The sequence below is a fragment of the Otolemur garnettii genome, unplaced genomic scaffold (genome assembly GCF_000181295.1).
Source record: "Otolemur garnettii isolate 467f Iridium unplaced genomic scaffold, OtoGar3 scaffold00112, whole genome shotgun sequence".
Lineage (NCBI taxonomy): Eukaryota > Metazoa > Chordata > Mammalia > Primates > Galagidae > Otolemur > Otolemur garnettii.
The window spans coordinates 4,059,315-4,070,992 of record NW_003852507.1 but is presented as its reverse complement, the minus strand read 5'-3'; the positions used below and the strand labels follow the sequence as shown (position 1 = coordinate 4,070,992).

The following is an 11,678-nucleotide window of genomic DNA, read 5'->3' as shown; positions in this document are numbered from 1 at the left end:
GTCATTGTTGTTTGGCAGGCCCGGGATTCGAACCCCCCACCTTGGGTGTACATGGCTGGTGCCTTAGCCACTTGAGCCACAGGCGCCGAGCCCTCAAAATGCTTTTGATTAATTTTGTAATTTATAGTATATATAAGAACATGAATTAAAACCTTTATTGGTATAATGAATTTAACCAATAATCAATAAAGTGTTATCAACTGTAATATTTGGAAATGTAAAGTATCAAATTTTAAAGAGTTCAGGGGATTAAATTACATTCTAGTTATTCCCAAATAGGGCACCTCTTTTTTTGGAGGGACTGAGTTTTGCTCTGTCGCCCAGGCTAGAGTGCAGTGGTGTCATTATTGCTTACTGCAACCTCAAACCCTCCTGCCTTGGCTTCCTGGAGTGCTAGGACCACAGGCATGAGCTACTTAGCCCAGCACCAAATAGGGTATTTTTCATACTCCAGTAGAAATTTTTTTTATAATCTGTCATATGACTTTATATCTGTGGTATTAAAAACTATATTGTGGACATCTAAAAATCACTGAAAGTTAGAACTTGAGAAAGGGAAAGAATTCAGAAAGATCCAGATATCAATTAATCTTATCTTAGATGGCAAGCAATTATAAAGAGGAAAATAACACAGAACATACTCAATAGCAGCAAAGCTAAGAGACTTAGAGCAGCTTAGAGGAGCTCCACCCAAATGGTCACTTTACAGTTATCACATAACTTCTCAGAAATGTATTTGATTTTCTATTTTCCATTCCTCTCATCTTGCCATGTTATCCTTTCCAAATATGACTAAGACATGCACAAAGGCACTAATATGAATTATCCTCTAATTTTACAACTCTATCCATATATAAATCTCAGGTATAAAATTTTAAGATAATACTTTGGAACAGTCTATATAAGTGTAATGCATGTGTACCTACAGTTACTAGGGTACAGAGTTATCATATATAGCTCTTTCTTTCTTTCTTTCTTTTTTTTTCTGGCCAGGGCTGGGTTTGAACCCTCCAACTCCAGCATATGGAGCTGGCACCCTTTGAGCCACAGGCACCGCTCCTCTTTTTTTTTTCTTCTTGAGACAGAGTCTCACTTTGTCACCCTCGGTAGAGTGTCGTAGCATCACAGCTCACAGCAACTTCAAACTCTTGGGCTTAAGCAATTCTCTTAACACAGCCTCCCAAGTAGCTGGGACTATAGGTGCCCGCCACAATGCCTGGCTATTTTGTTGTTGTTGTTGTTGTTGCTGTTGTCATTGTTTAGCTGGCCTGGGCCAGGTTCAAACCCGCCACCCTCAGTGCACGTGTCCAGTGCCATAACCACTGTGCTATGGGTGCTGAGCCTATAGCTCTTTCTTATTTGTAATCACTCGAATTGAAAGCTATGCTGAGGTCACCAAAACAACTTTAAAAAAAGTTGTCTTGACCTCTCTGCTCCTTTACTCTTCCAAATGTTTCTATCTGGTATTTTGTATTTTTATTTCTAATCATAATGCTACTATTGCTAATAATTTTAATAATGACCATTTTTCTAACTGAACAAGTAAGCACGAATATTTTAATAAGATACTTCTCAAAATAGGTTAAGAAATCTATATACACTAGCTAGCAAAGATGAACTGCAACACAAACTATAAGCAAGCTGTTAACTGAGCATGCTTAAATAGTAATATACTTTGGAAAAGGACATAGGTGTGTACCAATGTCAAGGAATGTTTAATCAAGAACTAGGAAAATTCAAAATTATAGATAATCAAATATATACAGAAAATACTTTAATATCTATTAGAGTATTTGTGAGCTAGTGATACTTAAAGATCAAATGAGGCACCCTCAAGATTAGAGTGATGTTAACTAGTGATACTTAAAGATCAGATTAGGCACAAACTCCACCCTCTCATGTCCTTTAATATACCAACCAAATAGCAAAATTTAAAAAGTATAAGCAGTAGCAGCAGCTTACTTAATGAGAATCTGTAACATGAACTCTTGTATAATTTTAAAGTTATGACTATGTATATAATTCAAAGAACAGCCTTTTAAAGACATTCATACAAGGAAACAAATTTCATAAGAAAGCAAAACAGGACTTTCTTGGATACAGTATTTTACTATAACATAATATCCTAAGAACTCTTAGATGCCCAATACCTAACAACATTAAGACACCCAGGACGCTAATCCTCTTCATAAGGCAATCCTAAGAAAAAGTTCTTTTTGGTTTGACAATAATACAAAAGTTCTTCAAAAAAGGGCTCCTATATTAAGAACATGAGTTTAGGGCGGCGCCTGTGGCTCAAAGGAGTAGGGCACTGGCCCCATATGCCAGAGGGGGTGAGTTCAAACCCAGCCCTGGCCAAAAACTGCAAAAAAACCCAAAAAAGAATATGATTTTAAAATACATAAAGAAGGGACTTGGGTGGTCAATGCCAGGGTTCAGGAAGCAGATCATTATGAGTGCTTTTTTTTTTTTTTTTTTGAGCCAGAGTCTCACTTTGTCACCCTCAGTTGACTGCCATTGTGTCATAGCTCACAGCAACCTCAAACTCTTGAGCTCAAGTAATTCTCTTGCTGCAGCCTCCCAAGTAGCTGGGACTATAGGCACCCACCACAACGCCCCATTATTTTTTTATAGACCAGGTCTCAATCTGGCTCAGGGTGGTTTCAAACTCTTGAGCTCAGGCAATCCACCCACCTCGGCCTCCCAGAGTGCTAGGATTGCAGGCAGGAGCCACTGCACCTGGCCACATTATGAGTGCCTTAAAATAAATGTCACATATTCAATTAAAAATGTATTAAAAAATAGAGTAAAAATTACAATGGGTACGATGACTAGCCATCATACCTTTGAGTCTCTGGAAACAGTATCAGTTATACACTTGGCTACCAAAGTAAAATGCTGCTACTGAACTTAAGAAGTAACATGAATAAACAACTTACATAGTTAATGCAAATAATAAAATGAAATGTAAGAAATCACAAAATCACATATGCACGAAAAGAAATCACACCAAAATAATACATTGTAAATAAATGATTTTGATTAAATTATAGGTTAAGCAAAGTGGTTGGGTTATGCACAGAAACCTAGCAGGGAAAGAAACCAAGAGGATTAAAAAATTACTAAGTGGCACGGACAGACAAATGAAAACACCGAGAGGACAAAATATAAAGTTCACAGCACACTAAAACACAGTCACATTCTCAGGCAAAGTAGGAGTGTTCTCAAGTCAGAATAATGAAATACTTAATAAATAAAAACCCTGGGTAGTTCAAACCAACAATCAAGCTCATTCCTACATAATCATCTTATCCCTTTCAGATTTAAAAGGTACTTAAAAATTAAAATATATTCAAAAAGTATGTTTTCCCAGTAACATGGTTTACATAAGCATTCCCAAAGATTAAAATCATCTGACCACACTGTTAATCATCCTCCAAATGAACTTAAATTTAAATAATTCCAATTATTCATAAATCATTCTGAAGAAAGACATAAACCTATCCAGAAATAAGAGTGAAATTATAATTAGCGAAGTACAAAGTTAAATGTGAAATAGTGTGTGTTTAGTCTAACACTGCTCTCACATGTTGAAGTCAATACACATTCAATTAAATTGGAAAGAAAAAAATTATTGGTACAGACTTAAGATATGTAGTGTCAATAAACTCAAGAAAAGACTTACATTTTTCTGGCAAAAGGAAAAAAGTTTCAGAAATTAATTAAACCACCTAAATTCATGATCAAGATACAGTACTTTCTTTTTTAGGATGAGGGGTTAAAGTCACCTAAAATGTAACCAAAGTTAAAAAAAAAAAATTGGGGGTGGCGCCTGTGGCTCAAAGGAGTAGGGTGCAGGCCCCATATGCCAGAGATGGAGGGTTCAAACCCAGTCCTGGCCAAAAAAAAAAAAAAAACTTTAAAAAAAAAAAAATTGTAGTGATATTATTTAGAAAGGTACTTAAAGGCAGGTATCATATCTTATCTTCAAATTTTATCTCAGCTTACAGCAAGGAGGTTTTTATACAAAGCAGGTACTTAAGTATTCTGAATGAATAAATCAAGAAGAGGGTTGGGGAGAGTGGGGTCGCAGGACAATGTAGCCTTCCTCACTCATGTATTACATCCAGTAGAAATTTTGATTTCACTAACCAAAGTTTTTACAAGCACACTAAAGCAATGAATTTGAAACTAACATATATGTATCAATTTTTGTCTATTAATTCTTTTCAGATATTGAATTAAACCTTTTACTTAAAAATGATACATTTTTTAGAACTGCTGTTTCACAGTTCAAAATCAAACACTAGCATGGCAGCTCTGATTTCTAAAAACAAAGACTTAATACGTAGTATTAAGTTGGAACCTTCTCTACTGAAGTACAGTGGAAAATTCTTAAATGACTTTCACTTAGCTAATCAATCTTTTTTCTGCTTAAGATTCTAAGGATCTTAAGGATTCCCTCCTTCTCCTGGTTTCATTTACGTTATCCATCCAGGCCCTCAAGTCCTTACCCATCTTTCTTACTTACCTTTCATAAACTAGAATCAACTTCAAAATGGAACCCCTCAAATTCCACTGTACTAGTATTTCACTGACTAAAATACTAACTAGTATAAGGAAGAAGGTCTTTGAAAGACACACCAGTTCCCCTCCTCATCTTTTTCATTCTTTTTCTTCTTGATTACCAGGTATCAGTGATGTGTGCTGACACTGCCAATAAGTTACCTTTAGTTTATAAATAGATGGGACAAAATGTACTGATTTCTCTCTGAGGAACACTACGTAGAATAATTTATGATGAGCAAAGTCATCCATTTAATGCACAGCCAACCTATTTCATTTGGAAGCTAACTAAAGTGACCTAGGAAATTGTTACCAGAGATGCAGATAACATATCAGGAACTTCTAGGCTAGATATTTTCAGGTGTTTTGTTATCACCAATCACTGGGAGCAAACGTGAGTTTACCAGTAAGATACCAAATAGTGTCACTTCTTATTTAAATAAAATGACTACATTGGCAGATCAGAGGAATGTGGTGAAAATTACATACTGATTTTAGAAAAATCCTTTATGAAGTTTCTTACACGACATAAAGATAAAATATGGGCTGGATAATAATACATTTCTAATTGACTGAAAAATCTTTCCCCAAGAATTCTGAAACTGACACTGGGAGAGTTCTCCAGTGGAATACTACGGGCCTTCACTCACTTTAGCACTTTTTCTCTCCAACTTCTGGGTACTCAACATTATTTTTTATCAGTAATTTGAAAGATAAGACATATCTACCAAATTTGCAAATAACACAATGCTGAGAGAGATATATAATGGGACAAATGACAGAAACAATGTTTGAAATGACTGAGCTGGAACAAATGGATCAAAAAGAATATGACATATAATAGAGATATATATGTATCTGCAGTTAGATTCTAAGCATTAATTAAAAATGTCAAATACAAAATAGAAAGAGGGGGGACATCTGCCTTATTAAGCACTTTTTTTTTTGAGATAGAACCTCAAGCCCTGGGTAGAGTGCCATGGCGTCACAGCTCACAGCAACCTCCAATTCCTGGGTTTAAGCGATTCTCTTGCCTCAGCTTTCTGAGTAACTGGGACTCCAGGTGCCCGCCACAATACCTGGCTACTTTTTGGTTATAGCTGTCATTGTTTGGCAGGCCCGGGCCGGATTCGAACCCGCCTGCTCCGGTGTCCGAGGCTGGTGCCTTAGCCGCTTAAGCTATAGGCGCTGAGCCTTGAGACAGAGTTTTACTTTGTCACCCTCAGTAGAGTGCCATGGAGTCATAGCTCAGAGCAACCTCAACTCTTGGGCTCAAGAGATTCTCTTTGCTTCAGCCTCCCAAGAAGACGGGACTACAGGTGCCCGCCACATGCCCAGCTATTTTTAGAGATGGGTCTTGCTCTTGCTCAGCATAGTCTCGAACCGGTGAGCTTAGGCAATCTACCCACCTTCACCTCCCAGAGTGCTAGATTACAGGCGTGAGCCACCATGCCCGGCCTCCCTAATAGCACCTTATATGAAAAAAATATGATTTCAGTTAGCCCACAGATAATATACATTAACAGTGGGATGGGGCTGCTGAAAAGTTAATTCATGCACTAGTCAGATGCTGCTCTAGCTGTGGAACATGACTGCCCCCTGTTCTGGACTAGTCAGATCCCCTCTGGTGCACTGCTATCCATTCTCAGCGGTACCTTTTAAGAGGTACTCTGAAACCTAAGGGACTTTCAGGTGAGGACAACCAAGAAAGATGAAGTCATTTAAGAAAAGGCTAAAAGAAATTGGGGATGTTCTACCTGAAGAAGAGAAAATTAGGGGAGACATGATGGCCGTCTTCAAAAGTCTGAAGGATTGCTATGTTGAAGAGGGAGTAGAATAGTCGTATGTTGTTCTAAAGGGCAGAACTAAAACTAAAGAAGAGAAAGTAACAGGGAAAACATTTTAGTTTAGAAAAATAAAAACGAAAGCAAAAACCCTCTTCAGGGAGGAAAGCCATGAGCAGATAAACAGAACTCTCTCAGGAAGGCTTGCAAGAAGGCATTCTAACAGGAGGTTAGGCCAGATGAATTCTAGACTCTTTTCCACTAATATTCCCAATACTGGAGCTCCCGAATGTTGTTTGGTTTGAACTAGCCTTACATTTTCTCAGTCAGTCATCATGAGAGAATCTGTCTGGGTTACCACTTTACAAAATGCCACTCAAAGAACACAGGGAGAACTGTAGCACCAAATGAATGTGGTGATTCCTTCAAAGCAGTCACCTGAGATGGTTGCATTCTTATTCCAGAGCTGCCAGTACTCAAAACACCACTGAAACTCTTAGGATGCCTTCAAAATCTGTGTGTGACTCACATAAGAACTAGACTCATTGTTTCATAGATACAGCTACCATACTGCTGGTAGAAGATACAAACTATCCTCATTTGATACGTGGAGTCTAGCCCTCAGTGAGTGTCCAATGGTGAACCACAGATAACTGACCCATTTCTAACCAAAATCTATTATTTAGCTTGATATTCATTTTAATCAAGCCCAACTCCCAGTAACTTTTAAATGACTTCAAAAACCCAATTCATCCTTAGATACATGCAAATTTGATATCAGATACAAATTAAGATTATATAGGCTCTTAAATGCTCAAAAATGTAAAACTGATTTAACAAAAGTAGCATGAACAGAATAAGAATATAACCTTCTAAGTTCATTGTTTTGAGGGAATGTATACATCCTTTATTTTCTCTTTCTTTTTAAGAAGCATATGACTTTATAGGAATGTTTTTGGCTCAATGATAAAGGCCTCAAAAGCCAATAGTACAGATCTTTTTTCTTTTCTATTTCCTGTGAGTCCTTAAAGTTATTATCCTCATTTCTAGAAAACATGTTCTTTCATATAAACATTTTAGGTACTTAAAAGTAAAAGTAGATTAGGATTGTAAATGGTTTCAAAAATAGAAAATTTTTTTCAAACTCAAAATACTGTTCACATGACTATGGTTTTAATAAGATACATTATTTGAAGATAAGCTGAGTATAGTATAACAGAGTATCTTTTATTTGGAATCAATGTGTCTTTTTCTTACTATAAAAGTCTTAATCTATTTTTACCAGTCAGGGTCAAAAGATTTTTATCTCCTTATATTATCTTCTAATAATAAAGATGCTTTATCTTCCTTAAGAAAAAAAATCCAAAATCTTCTTGTATAGTCCTGTAAATATACCTATTAATTAAAAAACATTCTTAAGGATGCTTCCAAAACTAAACATTGTCATCACAGTGAGAATTTTAGTGGAAATTAGTTGGGCATCAGTCGGCTTGTTGTCTTTGTGGTGAGTATCTGTATAATAAATAGTTATCCGTTTTTTTCTTTTGTATTTTAACAGAATGCCTGGTACCCAGTAAATAAAGTTAAGAACCTGTTAAGAACTGCAGTGAAGATTTTGTTCTTTACAGATTGCAGCAAGTCTGAGTTGAGGAAGTTCTGACAGATGCAAAATGTGCACCTGTTGCAGGTGCACATACAGCGTAACCGGGCATGGCTGCGAAAACACACAGAAGGACAGGAGTTGAGTTCTTACTTATAAATACGGCACAAGTCGGGGTGTGCCAACTTAAAAAAAAATACTTAGGCATAAGCAACACTCTTTGTAGAAAGGAAAAGGACAGTGTGGGGCATGCTAAAGTTGTGCAGAATTCCACATTTACTAAAAACATAATGAACAGTATAATAGCTTCCTCCTTCCTCCCTATAGAAAAATCTAGAAAATTAGCTAACACTTTTGCTTTGTTTGGAGGGGGATGGAATTCTTATTCCATGAGTTTTAGTGGAATATGCACAGCAATAGATGGCACCCTTGGCTAAATTAATAAAAAATTGAGTAAGCCATAGCACCCGCCAAAAGGACAAAGCTTGCTAGCATTTAAATAACCACTCCCTCCTCCTCCTCTGCCTCGTCCTCCTCCTCCCTCAGCATACACACATGCCTGAAAACCAGGAAGGAGAAGAATGACAATACACAAAAAGTCAAAAGACGAGTATATTCAACCCTGAGAAGATGTGAACATCGTCTTTAATTCATCAAGCACCCTGGCTCCCAAAGGAAATCAAGATGCTTCATAAATTTCTACTCGAACAAAATACAGGGTTAATTTCATCTGCTACTAAAACACAGCAGCTAAGTATGATTGTATGAAACTCTGGGTACAGACATAAAAATCAACAATGGATCCAACTGAAATTAGATATAAAATTTGGGACGGCTTTCTGACTCCTTTCTGGTTGAGTGGAGTTGCACTAGATGGTGCAGGCACCTGGGACAACTCATTTCACTTCAGCTATAACTACCAAGTAGGGCGCCTCCAGTGACTGACTGTTCAGTGGTCAGAGCCACTCATCATACAAAGCCACCGCACCACCCATGAAGAGATACTGGCGCAGAACCCACTCAGAAGAGCGTCACCTCCTTTAACACTTCAACATTTTTATAGGCTTCTCAGTCAAAAGACCGGCCCAATCTGACTTGTGAGATCTGATGAGACCACAGCACATGGTGGCATGGTTGTAGGTATTAGCAGCATCCCAATAATGCCTAATTCCCAACATGAAGAAAAACAAGAATTAATATTTTTAAAAACTTTTATAGGCTCAAGACATTCTTTTTTAAAATTTGACTTGTGATGATGAACATACCACTGCTACTAAAGTCACTGCCAGCTGTCATACTGGGATCCATCTGTTATTTTATAAATTGAATCTGACTCTTCAACATACACCAGGCTCCACCCACCAAAAAGGAGAGATGCAAAGTATGCTTAGCAACAGGGAGATGTTTCATGAGAAGTAGTTTTGGATTAACCATATAAACAAGTGTCCATGTATGTACATTTATCATATACACACACACACACACACGAATTATAGTAAAATGTTCTTAAAGATGCAGAGCTAAAACACAGTCGGAGTTATTTAGAAGATTTTAAAAGTACACTTATATAGCAAAGAAGACACTGTAATATCCAGTTAGGCAGTAAGCCTGACCAAGCAGTGCGTTTCTAGATAATTATTAAATGTTAATTATGACAAGAAAGGAGATTTGGTCATCCTACGAGAAAATGTCAACAAAATCCCATAAAAGTCATAAAGAAAAAGTAACTTACAAAGCAGTTTTTAGAAAGACCCAGATTTTTCTCAAATTCTCTATTCTATCAGTGTTGCCCATGTCTCGGGAGAGTCTGTTTCTGTAATGATCCTCTCTGTAGATAACATACACGAGAGTTTTAAAGCAAAGGTAAAACATAAATAAGGTTTTGCTTATCTTATAGTAATAGGAGTGACTTGTCTTCCAATTACAAATAGAAATTCAAGAATTTGTTGCATATTCTACGAGTATCAATTAATAGAATAGTAGTAAAGTTAACTTTGATTTTAAAAATCTATACAAATTAATACCTTTTTGAAAAACTTCAGTCTTGGTTTATAGCAGTGTTTATTACTCTATTTTATACTGTGCTTTTCATAAGAAGAAAAATAATTTAGAAACTAACATAAGAATAAATAGAATAAGCCATAAGTCTTGAGAAACGCACTGCCTGAAAAACTATTTTGTTAACAAAACAGAATTTATACAAACACACTACTTGAGAAGAATGCCACTAAGAATCATGCAATTTTAAGGCAGTTAGTAAACTATAAAGAAGACCACAGTTATGTGCTTGTGCATATGCATGTATAGATATATAATAAATGTACATGAAATTTGTGGCTCGTAACACTTAATGGGAAACATTTACACGGTGAAAATTCCCATTACAACTACTTTTTATAGCACTTAAAAAAGATGTTCTGAACTTAAATTTGTGGCTCGTAACACTTAATGGGAAACATTTACACGGTGAAAATTCCCATTACAACTACTTTTTATAGCACTTAAAAAAGACGTTCTGAACTTAAACATACCCATAATTTCAACATAAACGCATAAAAGATTTTAGATACCGTCACATAGCCACGGTCAATTAATCAACAGAAAAATATAAACTTTTTGTTCACATTGAGATGCCTTATTAAGTATAAAGCAATATGATGCCAAACTCATTTTACTGCAGTAAAACTATTTTTTTATGTTGGATAAGGGCTGTGTTTTATTATACTATCCTTGTCAAGATAGTTATAGCCTGCTCAAAAATATACAAATATTGTCAGAAGCGTTGTTTATATAATTTTATTATGTCAACCAAACTTGCATTTACTCAAATTTGTACCTTCTCATTCCAAAGTCTCTTTCTGTTGCTGAACAACTTCTATGTGACCAAGATTTACCCCTCATGGCTAACAATGGCATGCAATGTTATTATGAACCATGCAACATGAAAATAAGGACAGAGCAAGTACTTACGGGTACATGGCCATTGTTGTCAACTTAACAAAGATATCCTTACTGGGTGCATCAGCAGTATTGCAAGTGAAGGCTTGTGGTGGAGGCATTTTATGTTTCCTGCAGAAATCAGTAGGTGAAATACTATATTCTTGCTTAACTTCATGCAGGTCTGACTTTGCAGCTACGATTAAGCAGGGTATTCTGCTGTCCATAAAGTGTTGCTATGGAATTAAGAAATGAAATCAAACTATGATGACAAATTCAAAGATTAATTAAAGTGAAAAAAGTTTTTTCTCTGGATAGGCAAAGCAACAATAGTTTCAAAGAGAGAATATGAACCAAAGGCAAAAAATTGCAGTAGTCTAGGTCAGTCTCATATACTAAGTGAGATCAGAAAGACTTTTTTTTTTTTCAGACAGAGTCTCATTATGTCACCCTCAGTAGAGTGCCATGAAGTCACAGCTCACAGCAACCTCAAACTCTTTTTTGGGTTTAAGCGATTCTCTTGCCTCAGCCTCCCAAGTAGCTAGGACTACAGGCACTGGCCACAGTGCTCAGCTATTCTTTTGCTGTGGTTGTCATTGATGTTTAGCTGGCCTGGGTTGGGTTCGAATCTGGCACCCTGGATGCATGTGGTCGGCGCCCTAACCACTGTGCTACAGGTGCTGCCCCAGGAAGACTTTTCTAACGCTGATAATAATTTTTAACATATACTTTTAATTAAAAAATACATCAGGCTCAGTGCCTATAGCTCAACTGGCTAAGGCGCCAGCCAC

The 11,678-nt window shown here is 36.6% G+C and overlaps 1 protein-coding gene across 8 annotated transcripts in view; it reads right to left on the bottom strand.

The window, feature by feature from the left end:
• The window catches only part of RHOT1 (ras homolog family member T1), a 73,739-nt gene that overhangs the window by 6,158 nt on the left and 55,903 nt on the right, over positions 1 to 11,678 (bottom strand). For 2 of the 8 annotated variants that reach the window (XM_003797182.2, XM_023517493.1), the window contains exons 18-20: positions 10,921 to 11,123; positions 9,683 to 9,778; positions 7,942 to 8,064 (exon numbers count right to left, since the gene is read on the bottom strand). In XM_003797182.2, the coding sequence (XP_003797230.1) occupies positions 7,942 to 8,064; positions 9,683 to 9,778; positions 10,921 to 11,123 (422 nt within the window). The remainder of the gene's footprint in view (positions 1 to 7,941; positions 8,065 to 9,682; positions 9,779 to 10,920; positions 11,124 to 11,678) is intronic. The other 6 variants (XM_003797183.2, XM_023517495.1, XM_003797181.2 and 3 more) reach the window with 3 other exon arrangements.